Consider the following 12,451-nt stretch of genomic DNA (forward strand, 5'->3'; position numbering starts at 1 on the left):
ATTTTCCTTTTTCTTTCTCTTCTGTCAAGAAGTCCATTGCCATGATATAATATGATGTCATTACAGAGCAACATGAAACCTGCTTTCTGAATTTTCTGGTTTTTTTGCTGGATGGGTGGGTGGCAGGTCCCCCTCCCCCATGGAGCTTTAGCATAAGCAGAGATCCATGAATTTTGACTTGGAAAATAGTATGTTATCTTGCTTATGAGTTGCTCAATGAATTCAGAAAACAAGATTTGGAATATTTTTTTGTTTGTTTCTTTTTTGTCTTTGTTTTTTTTCTGCTTCCCTATCCTAGGCGTGCTACCCGAAGAGTTCGAGAACTGTGGTGGCAGGGATTACCTCCAAGTGTACGTGGGAAGGTTTGGAGTCTAGCCGTGGGAAACGAATTGAATATCACTCCTGGTATGCCTTAATTTTGCATAAAAATATTATCTGTTAAGTTGGTCATTTTCAAATAAAAAACATAAATAGGACATATTTGCTTTTTAAATAATTATATTTCACAGCCTGAGAAGCAGGAGTGTGCGAGGTGGTGGTGGTGGTGTTCTTTTGTCTTATTTCTGTGTTTTGGCGGGGAGGGTCAGGGAGGTGGGGGTTTTTAACAGTGAAACAGACATCATAGCTTGTAAAGTCATGGAAATAGGGTTCAAAATCTGCTTATAGAAACATTTTAGTTGTCTTAGAGTTTAAACGTGTGGTTCCCAAGAAAATCTTTGATGTTTAAAATTGAGAATTTTAACTGATTTGGGGGAAGGGAAGGGGTTGCTTTAGTGTTTCATAACTAATGATTCTGATGAGCTAGAAGTGCTTCTTCTAACCCGTTCGGAAAAGAATAAAAATACAAATAGTTTAAGACATGATTGTCAAGATTTAATTCTTTATTTTCCTCTTGTGATTTGAATTTTCACCCCAGAAGAAAGCGTAGTATAGTGCAAAATATAAAACTCTGTATAGTGGTACTCCAGTAGTTAGTGGTAACCTTATAATAGATTTATGTCCAACTGTAAGATGAAGCCAAGCAAAAACAATAACAAAGCCAAACGTACCTCGTGTGCTTTTATTTTGGAGGGTCACTTTTGTTACTTACCTCTACCTGTTTTTTTTTGCAGAACTCTATGAAATCTTCTTATCTAGAGCTAAGGAACGATGGAAAAGCTTCAGTGAGACAAGTTCAGAGAATGACATAGAAGGTAGGGTCTTCTGAATCCTAGATGTTTTCCTATTACCCTGTTTTTATTTATTTGTTTTTACAACTCTGCAAAATCTCTCAAGTTCAGCTGTAATGCAGTGAAAGGAATATTTGTTCAAAGTTACCTGGGTGATTTCCTCCTTAAATGTTTTTTATAACAAGTCAATGAGTGAGGAGCTCAACAATTATTCCTGTATCAATAAAAATGCATTGAAATATGGCATGTGCTAATTCACTTTCAAATGAATGTTTTCTTCTGAAATCCTGAAATTCCAGCACTACACTATCTTGAAAATTTTAGATGAAACGTGAAGACATGAACAAAATTGGTTGAAATGAGCTGCCAAATTAGCCAGATTAGGAATGAAGAAAAGAACAAAAAGAAAAAACTAAATTCTAGTATGTGCAGTTGCTTAGCTCTGCTTAGATGATTCGTATGTTGGCATCTAGATCACTTTCTGCAGAAATATCCCTTCCACAATTTTGGGAGAGCAAAAAAGTTATCTTTGATTTTGGTTGTGGAACTGAAAGGTGAAGAGCATGTAATTCATCACACATTTTGAATCCCAGACTGCCTTTCCTCCCAAATCTATTAAATGGAGATGTTACCACACTTCTTATAGATCTATGCCTAATCCGGAAGTGTATGTATGATGGAGTTTTATCACTGGCTTATTGTTGTCTCCTGTGGGTGTTCTTTTAGTTAAAAATAGCATCAATAATGTGCTTTTAATAGTGGATTTATCCTTGTCACCAATACTAACTTCTTGTGCTGTTAATGCTTTTTTTGTTTGGCTGTGGGTGTTGGTTTTTTTTTTTTTTTTTTTTTAAGGTACTGTCTTATGTGACACTGTCAGTACCAGCTGCCATGAAATAACTATTTTTTGAGTTAGTCTCTTTTGGGAAAGAAAATGTCACTGTAATGCAAGAAGTACTTTTGTTTGCCTTCCCTCATAGCCAGTCCTGATTTACTGTCTGCTTTGACAGTAAATTATTCAGGTCTTCCTTAGACTGCATCTGTGACTCATCTGAAACTCATCTGAGACAAACTCTGAAAACTTGTGCATGTACATGACTGTATGCTTAGCCTTGGAAAATACATTTGGAATGTCCCTTGGTTTGTGTGTGTAGTGGAGAGGAGGTTGTTTTTTCAGTGTTTTTTGGGGGGGGAGGGAGACAGAGTGCGGGAAGGCTTAAGTAGTTTGTGTATTTCAGAAGGGTAGTGGTAGTTCTGGATGAGTGTGAGCTGGAGGAAACACCATTTTGATTGTGTCAGATATTTTAGGAAATATAATTTTAAGGGAAAACTCAAACCAATGGGTTCTGGATAAAAAGAGCAAGCCAACCTACTGTTTTTATTAGGAATCTTTGGTAGCAAAGTCCGAAAAATCAATTGCTTCTGCCTTCTTTAACATATTTGAGTAGCTCTGAGTTTATTTTTCTGTCTGAATAATTTTTAACTCTTTCATTTGGCACATAAAGATTAACCATAGAAAGTATCTTCCTGTGCCTTGGAGTGAAGAATTTGGTTGGTCAAAAGATGTTATCTGCTAGATCTGCTCAGAAGACCTGCAGTGACTGCTCTAGTTCACTGAACTAAATTTCTAGCATAAATCCAGAGTTTCTTGTGCTCTGTATTGTAGCTTTCCATCTTCCTTGGGCCTCATTGTGATTAAATGGATGCTACCAAAATGAACCTGATTCTGATAATACCTGTCTCTTTGAAAGAAAAGAGGGGGATTAAGCAGCAGTTCTTGAACTTTTTATTTTAAATAGTGTACATCCTTTCTCTATAATTTGCCTTCTTTCTCTCCAACAAATTTTCCTAGTATGGCCTGTGGTAGTCCCAGCTCTGTGACTATCTTTTAGTTTTAGGAGGGCTAGAAAAAAATACTGCTTTCCAGGTTTCAGCAAAGCTGGTCCTTTTAAGCCTATTCATCAAGTCCTGCAACCTTCCAGTTCCCAGATGGCTCTTGGCTCCTCTAGTTTAAGCACTCAAAGAGTGCTTGGGGCAAAGAGCCTTTGCCCCAAATGCCACATGTATTTTCTCCTCACTATCACTACTATTTGCACTATGTCCCTATGTGGAGGACAGGATATAGATGACTCAAGGGCCAGCTGAAATCCTTCAGGAGCTTCTTGAGTGAATGCTGCCTGCCTGCCTTCCTTTGATTTGAGTGCCAGTCCTAAGGTTGCAAGGAACTTGTTTGAGCCAAGTGAGAGCTAATGAGAGCTCAGAAGTAATGTAACTTCTGCAGGTTATACCTACTAAATTCGGAAATTTAGGTGAAGTATCAACTCCCAACACTTTTGGGTTACTGTCAGTAAAACTGGAACATGAGACAAGCATGGGATGTACCTGCCTGACTTTGCAGGTGGAAGAGTGTTGGTTTGCTTGAAATGAGGACTAATAATCCATCTTCCTCCCCCCCCACCCCTCCCCAGTATATAGAATATATTTTAGTGCTATTGATCGAAATGAGCCACCAAATTAGCCAGATTAGGAATGAAAAATTTGAGTAAGGTGAGATCTCGCAGGACCATGTTTAGATCAAGAGCAGTAATCTCACTCTGTTCTTACAGACTTACACGTAGTAACTGTTCCTATACAGTAACTGAGGTCACAGCAGAAAATAAGGACTGAGAACAGTTTTGAGGGCTGGTCAGAGTTGAAGTGCTAGTGAATACAGTGGCAGTATGGGCCTGAATAGAGTGCTATACAGAAGTAAAAGGTAACCTGTTTTAAGTCTGAATGACGTAAAGGTGTATGACTTGAAGAGAAGGAATGGACAGAGGCAGTAATTCCTGATTGTTTCCCTCACTTTCTGGAGTGGGTGGTATACGCCTGGTATCAGTGGACAGTATTTAATGTAGCTCTTAAACTACAGCAGTGTAGAAATACACTTCAAGAACAAGAACTAAGTGACTTTTTTCCTTAGAGTTTCTATGTGGCTATGGCAGACTTGCTCTGAAGTCTGTGGAATTACCTATCGGTGGTGTTTTTGCTTGCAGATGCAGGTGCATCTGTTGCTGATCGTGAGGCCAGCCTGGAGCTAATTAAGTTGGACATATCACGCACATTTCCATCCCTGTATATTTTCCAGAAGGTGAGAATTCTGTAACTTGAGTTATGACAACTTTAAACTTCTGAATAGTTAAACAGGCAAATGTGGCTGGCTAAATGCCAAATACTTTTAGAAGCTGTTTGTTTAAACTAAATGACTAAAACTAATTGGTTCCTACATACAACCGCAAATGGCCTTTTGTTTTGTTTTTGACAAGTAAGGTAGGACACTTACTATGATAAAGTTGTCTTGCTTTTTGGACAGCTGTAAATATGAGGGACTATGAGGCTTTTTCTCCTAGAAAAAATGCATGCAGTTCCTATTAATGTTTATGAAGTTACTAACATTTAATAATGAGAATATACTAGTTTACAGAAATCTTAGTACCTATTTTAGTTTTTTAAGAACTTATATGCGTGTACACATAATTATATATAAAATAACTTGCATTACTGTAATACAGTAACTTGTGTTATTAAAAGCTAAAACATCTGGTGTCTCTTAAAGGGAAAAAACAGCCCTATACCTGCACCAGATATCCTCAGTTTCCACTATATACCGATTTCCAGGGAATTATTTCGTATGGAATTATTGTTCTGTTACTTTAACATCTTAAAAGCATAAAAAGTAATGCTTACAGTAAAAAGAGGTATTTTTCAGGGTGTGAACAGAGCAATAATTCACTGTCACTTCTGCATCTTTAACTGGTTTGTTACCTACCTAAATTTATACAGCAGTTCTGAAAAGTTCTTTTTTTCTCCCCCCCCCCCCCCCCACCCCTTCCTCCCCTTGCATTAGGGTGGTCCCTATCATGATCTCCTGCATAGTGTTTTAGGAGCATATACATGTTACAGACCGGATGTGGGATATGTAAGTATTTGTGGTAAAAAATCTGTAGCGTAGTACAGATGCTTAAATGCCATATATCAGAGTATACTAGAGAACTAGGTTCTCTAAACTTTATGCTGCTAGCACTTCAGAAAAAGTTAAAGTTTAGCACTTACTCATTGTATAGTAGTTACAGTGGTGGTAGTTCTTAAAGATAATTAAATAGCTGAAAACTTGCTGAATTTTAATACTGAGTGTACTATTTGGCTTGCTCTGGAAGTTTTTTTGAACTGATGTGTTCACAAGGCGTTCCAGCCCTGGTAGACCCAGAGTAACTACAGAAGCTGCCAGCAGACTTCAGTAAGCTCTCGCCCTGTTCTAGCCTACTGTTGCTCCCACTGCTGCTATTTCCATAGTGACACTCTCTGCTTCACTCGCTTCACATCTTAGAATCCAGACACTCCCTATTGGTGTTTTGATATAAAAGGTTAATCAGCTCATCTGAGTTCAGTGGAGATAAGATTGCTTGCAGCAAAAACCTTAACGTGTAAAAATCTAACATCTCTCTCAATGGTGTCAGTTGACAGAAGCAGTTAAATAACAACCAGATGCTGACTTTTCTTTTTGTTCTTTGTGAAGCTAGGAATACTTTTCAAAAGCTTTTTAATCACTTCTAGGCTAAAGTACTTGAAGAGTTTTAAAAGACTGATCCATGAGACAAAGCATTAAATACCACAGGGTGTGTTTTCTCTCCAAGTCATACACACTTAGCACTCTGCATCAATATCTAGCTGGCTTTTCATTTTTAAATGTTTTTTTCATCTCTGAATTCTGTCATCTGTGACCTCATTTTTGGAGACCTTCCCACACTCTTTCAGTGAGATTACAAACTCTGCAGGTTTTGAGGCTGCTTGTTCCCAGGGTGGAGTTTTAAAAGGCAAATAAGTATTTTTCATGGATGGGCCTCTTTTTCAGTAGAAATAGACGATGCGACAATTTCGGCTAGCCTGTATATTTCTGATTGTACATTTTTCTTGATGTTAGCTTGGCAGTAAAGGTAGTGTAATTTTATTTCCACACCCCTCCATCCCACAAAAATGGAAAACTGATGGATTGTTTTTGATGCACATTAATGCTTTCTTCCTAGTTGGTTAAAATACTGTGCATGTTTTTTAAATGAGGAGCTGGCAGCATAAGTGCCTAGAAAGAGCAAAATAATCATCATTGCAGATGAAATTAGTAGAATTATGTTTCAGAATAACAAGTATTCACATCATCAGTTAACAACTACAAGAGTAATATTCTTCACTTTCATTGGAGACTAAAGTTGCTGAGAGAATGTGATTGTGGAAAAACATAAAACTTGCATTGTAGCTAACTACTTAAAAGCTAGTTTTATGTATGTGAACAAATAGTGTTTGGCAACTGGGAAGATCTGTATTGACTGTTGTGAAAGAGAATTTTGTCTCAATTCCAACATATTTGTCTGGGTCTAAACTGTCCCATATGTGACTCTTTTCCATGTCTGCTTTTCCCATAGCTTAACAACAGACTTAAGGCCAAGTTTTGTCTCCTGTGAGCTCTGCATTCAGCCTGTGTGGTTTTAACTTTCTTGCATTCCAAGTCCCCAAGGACTTGTGATTATAAGACCTCCCAGAATTTTCATCAAGCATCTAAAACCTGTACCTGAAGAAACACTCAATTTCTTGTTGAAATCTAATTGGCTGCATGCATAAAAGATATCCATGTTGTTTTGTGTTTATCTGGAAATGTTATGTAATGGTATTTGATATATTGCTGACTGTAAATATTTGCGCTTCAAAGATGTACAATGTACTGAACCTACTTACCTATGTTTGCCTGATGCTCTTCCCCCATCGAAGGTACAAGGGATGTCCTTCATTGCTGCTGTACTCATTCTCAATCTGGAAGAGGCAGATGCTTTCATTGCCTTTGCTAACCTTCTAAACAAGCCATGCCAGCTGGCCTTTTTCCGTGTGGATCACAGCATGGTATGCACATAGTTTTCTGGTTTTGAAACTTACCATCTTTTGACTTGAAGCATATTTGAGTTATTAGTAACTTCCTTCCTTTCATTCCTTTGAATAATGGAGAACTTTAACCTGTGGTTACAAGATTGAAAGCACCTAATCAATAGATTAGGTTCTAATCCATTGAACACATTCTGTCTTTTTGACTTTTCATCTAGAAATACTTAATCATAGCACTTATCTAAGAAGTCACATCACGCTCTTTTGAGATCCTCAATCCTTGGTTGTTTTTATGTTATTTTATAACTCATTCTTTTTAAGACTGCTTATGAGGTGCTTTATTATCTCTACAGATGCTGAAATACTTTGCAGCCTTTGAAGTATTCTTTGAAGAAAATCTTCCCAAATTGTTTCTTCATTTCAAATCATACAGTCTTACTCCAGACATATATTTGATAGATTGGTGAGTTCAGAGAACATAGTATATCTAATCTTACAACTGTTGAAACACTTCCCATTTTTGCTATAGGTTTTTCAACAATAGAAATACAACATAAAAAAACACTTGTCAGGTGTATGTGTACTTAAGCTTTCTAGGTTTTGTGAAATGCCTGTGGCCTGCTTTATACAACTGCAGTTTCTCTGGCAGAATTCAAACATTATGAACTGGGATTAGTGGAGACATCTATTCAGATAGGAAATGAGATGTGGAGGACTTCTGCAGGTCTGTATTGTTGTTGCAGGTAATAGTCATTTATTTGTAATGTGAAGAGAGAACTGCAGTTGTTTTATGACTGATCATAAGTGACTTGATGAAATGAACATAATCTGCTACTGAAGAATGTAAGAGGAAACTCTAAAAGGAATATAAAGTAGAGGCAAAATGAAATATCGTTCTTAGTTCAGGAAGGGTAAACTTGGAAATAAGATTAACGTTTTGAATTATTGAATGCTCTAAAGCAGAGTGCCAAACTATACTGTGTACCACTAATGGAGGCCACCTATGCAAGCACCCTCCAAGTGCATGCAGTGCTTCCAAATATTGAATGTTCCCTCATAAGTGTGGGTGCATATATATATGCACACACACATGTATGTATGTATATATAGGATTATTGTATGGGCTAGATTTTTTTAATGGAGCAAATTGAATTGCATAGAATTAAAAAATACAAAAATGCTAGGTCATCCCAGTGCTTAGGAATGAAGAACTTCTGCTACAAGATGCAGCTTATCAGTGAGCAGCAAGTTTCAGCAGGAGCAAGGCACACAATAGCAGTATTGCCCCATGAGCGATGTAGCCCTCAAGAGTTCAGGGGGATCAGAAGAGGTGTGTCTGTTGCAGAAACAGTGCTGTTGTGTAAAGTACTAAAATATTCTGATTACCAGCAATAAATTGATATGACATTCCTGTACCTGTTCCAATGATGGTCTTGAGATAGAGCTCTCCTTATGAAGAGAGAATACAAGAGGATTGTAGTAGTCTCAGTGGCTAGGAGTCTTCTGAGATTCTTGAACTGCTTTCTAATAGGAATAGTGGGAAAACGGAACACTACGCCTTTGATCAATGGAACCCCTACAAATTTATGGAAGGGTTTATGCAGTATGGTGCATATAGCACATATAACAAATGCTTTTTAAAGTAAACTTCATAATTAAAAAAAGTCCTTAGACATGCCCAGTAAAAATAGAACAGAGGATGGGAAGAGTGACTATCTTTAGATTTTGATGGGGCTTTTTTTGTTTGTTTTTTGTTTTTAACTTGGATGTAAACTCAATGTATTATGGAAATGTAGTTGCCAGTTTCTCATTAGTATGTCAGTGGGCTGTAGCCTACCACATACAGCCTTCTACAGGGAAGATTTGAAACTTTAGGCTTAGTTTAAAGAACAAGTGATGAACAGAGCTGTTTTATAAATCCATTATTTATAAGCCACATAGTCTAAGTATCCCATTTTTGATCTTTGTTGTATAAGCCCTTGTATGTTGTACCTCATTTGAGCATAAAGATGCTTGTAACTTTTCTAGCTAGAGCTTCCTAAAAGAGGTTGCTTTCAAATGGGGAATTTCCTGTAGCATGGAAAGTTTCAGAGGAGTTACGATTTGAAGAGCTGGGGACTTGTGTATCTTCAAAATAAGGAAAAAAAAATATGAACACTTTAAATAACTTGTCATCTGCTTGCTCTCAACTAATGTAATTTAGATTTAAAGGAGGTGATATTTTCTCGTTTCTGAAATACATTAAAATTATATTGTTCCTTTTTTTCCCCCCTTAATTGTAGGATTTTTACACTCTACAGCAAGTCGCTACCACTTGATCTGGCCTGTCGTGTCTGGGATGTTTTCTGTAGAGATGGGGAAGAATTTTTGTTTAGGACAGGATTAGGAATCCTTCGATTATATGAAGATATTCTCCTACAGATGGACTTCATTCATATAGCACAGTTTCTAACAAAACTTCCAGAAGACATTACATCAGAAAGGCTTTTTAGCTGTATTGCAGCTATTCAGATGCAGAATAGTAACAAGAAATGGGCCCAGGTGAGTTTTTGGTTATAAATCTCAGAACACTACATGGGGCACTTCCCTTAATGACTACTTTATGCTGCATGTCTAAGTTCAAAGGGAGGGTTAATGCTGTATTTGGGGCCTCACCTCTGACATGGGATGCATCAGAAGCTCAGATTTGGTCAATGAGATGGTTACTCTTTTTTTTTTCCTTTTGGAAAACAAATTTAGCACTGAAACTTGCTTATTTGGGAAGCAATAAAACAGTTGCTGAGGAATCCCTAGTTTCTAGTACAGATTTACATGCCAGGCAAGAGGAAGCGAAAGATGAACACTTCAAAACAAATTCTGCCTGAAACTAACCAAAAATGCAGAGTCTAAAGTGAGTTGTATAGACACATTTGAACAAAATTTCTGTCCACACAGTTCTGTTTTGTGGCTTTCAACATACTTTTCCCACCTCTGTCCCCCGTACTGGCATTCATCTAAATTCTGATAGGAAAATACCTATATAAGAAAAGACTAGAATTGTTGCAAATAAAACCCCTATCAAGTTAAAAGGGCAAAGTAGTCTTGCTTGCCAGAAGATAGGCTTGTTCTTGGCTCAACTCCTAATGCAAACTGAGATGTGACGAATGGATAGGAAGTAAAAGAATACTTAGGACTGATTTGCCTCACTGTGTCTCCCCATATGCCTGAGATCAGTTCTGCATTGGAGTGTTTCCTAAGATGGAGGAAAAAAAAATTTTTGAATAGGACTGGTAAGGGTTAGTATTAATTGATGCTTCCTCTCTAGTGTCTCATTTCGGAAATTAGTCTCTGTGCTGGTACTGTGTTAATATTGGTCTCTTTTTATTAGATTAGCCTGTTTATATTCATTAAATAATTTAAATTTCCAGGTGTTTGCCTCACTAATGAAGGACAACAAGGAAGGGGACAAGAACCATAGCCCAGCACTGAAAAGCTAATCATCGTAATGTAGAGGTCAATTGAAAATGTGGAAAACCACTTGATGAAAAAGGAGTTTTTGCATCACTTCTATGCGGAAAGCCACTGTAGAAAAGAGTGTAAGGAATGAGAGAGCCTGTATAGCTCTCAGTGAAGTAATGAACTGATGAAATCTTCAGCCTTTTGCCAGTATTAGCTTTTTTTGTGGGAAGATATATTTCACACAGCATACTAAAACCTATGAAACTGAGAAGTGGGGAGTTCATATTTAATACTTAAAAAGAAAAAAAATCAGCTCAATGCAATAAACATTTGTAATAACTTCTGTTGGTACTTTAAAAAATTTTTGAGGCATAACTTTTTTACAAATACCACAAAGGCACTTTTTGGGGGGGTGAGGAAAATGCTACATCTTAAGGCCCCAGAACTGCTATCCAGACCAAATGCTTTGGTACAAATATTACCTCCAAAATTAACCATTTAAAAGTATTGAGGACCAAATAAGGTTGATTGGTATACGTATGTGCAAAGTGGGTAAGATTTGGGAAGGAGTATTGTTATTTACTTGTTTTAAGTTACAGTTTCATTCTTCAGTCTGGGCGAGTATAATCAACTCAGGAAATGTGGAAGTATTGTGCCCTAACCTGTTAGAGCAAAAAAAAAAAAATTTTTTTTTGAAATTAAAAAGTGTTAAGATCAGGGCTGCTATTCTCAGTGTGTACAGCTTTCAAAATGAATGGTGTTAAGCCTTTGTTTTGGTGTATTAGTTGTGCAGCTTATTAAAAATGGAGTGGGTATTCTGTGAATGGGTTTTGCCACCAGAAGTTGTACTTCATTAAGCCATTCTCAAATAAGAGATATGCTTGTATGTAATGGTAAACACTAGAAACTGATAAAGCTATCTACAGACTTTGTATTGGCAAAGGAGCATCCACCTTTAACACTTCAGAATAATGCAGACATGGAATTTTTTTTAACTATCTTTTATTAGTGTGCAATACTGAAATCCAAAAAGCATATGGTATTGTGATGCTTAATTCTTTACCAACTCTTAACTGTGAGAAATAATGTCATACAGTACATGCCACAGCAGATATTTTCAATGTTTCCTGTTCTCAAAGATACACCGTAGAACTTTTGAGTAGAGGTTGGAAATTTAAAATGGATAGCACTGCAGGTGAGCAGCACTTGCACTCTCTTGGTCCATTTTTGCTAATATTTAATGTAAATAAGTTCCTTACATGTGGATTTTTGTAACTGGTCCCTCTGTGGAAATCAAGTCAAAATTATCATTGCCTATTTTTTAAGTGCAGGAGGCTTTCAGTTGTCTGGTGTTTAAAAGCAGAGTCTACATAACTTGGGGTAAAGTTTTAAATTAGTGTGGTGTAACTTAAATTGCTGTCTGGTTTCAAAACTACATATATATTACTCATAACATTACAATTTGAACTTTAAATGTCAAATTTTTCTTAACTTATGTATTCACTACTCTAATTGGATTCAATTTGTCTTATATTTTTGTGTTAACTTGTACAGTTTTCTTACTTTTCAAGTATAAATCTCTGTATATAACTGTAAATAGAAGGAGTAAGCCTTCCTTTAAGACCACTAGTAACAATTCCAGTGTAAATAAAACTTATAGCAGAAATGTTGTGTGGTTCTTCTTGAGGAGCTGCCTAATGTATATTTGTATATAATGTGGTTGGTGAGTGTCGGACAAGAGGTAGCAGTGTTGTAAATGCTGAGGCATTGATGTCTGAACGCTGGTTGTGGTTTTCAGTTATGTGGCTGCTTCCCCCTCCCCCCCCCCCCCCGTTATTTGGGATGAGGAGATGGTGGTGATGGCGGTGCTAGATACTAACCCTGGTCCCAGAGCGATTTTTTTCGGTTCGGGGTATGTTAACGTTTAAAGCCGTAGC

General features: G+C 37.1%; 1 protein-coding gene across 1 annotated transcript in view; it reads left to right on the forward strand.

Annotated features, from left to right (window-relative positions):
• The window catches only part of TBC1D12 (TBC1 domain family member 12), a 51,081-nt gene extending 38,901 nt beyond the window's left edge, over window positions 1-12,180 (forward strand). Inside the window, 8 exon segments of the mRNA XM_067300056.1 lie at window positions 299-405; window positions 1,113-1,193; window positions 4,205-4,299; window positions 5,056-5,127; window positions 6,969-7,097; window positions 7,430-7,539; window positions 9,359-9,617; window positions 10,484-12,180. Of these exon segments, the coding sequence (XP_067156157.1) occupies window positions 299-405; window positions 1,113-1,193; window positions 4,205-4,299; window positions 5,056-5,127; window positions 6,969-7,097; window positions 7,430-7,539; window positions 9,359-9,617; window positions 10,484-10,552 (922 nt within the window). The 3' untranslated portion in view covers window positions 10,553-12,180.
• Window positions 12,181-12,451: the final 271 nt, after the last annotated feature.

This window comes from Apteryx mantelli, chromosome 7, assembly GCF_036417845.1.
Source record: "Apteryx mantelli isolate bAptMan1 chromosome 7, bAptMan1.hap1, whole genome shotgun sequence".
Classification (NCBI taxonomy): domain Eukaryota; kingdom Metazoa; phylum Chordata; class Aves; order Apterygiformes; family Apterygidae; genus Apteryx; species Apteryx mantelli.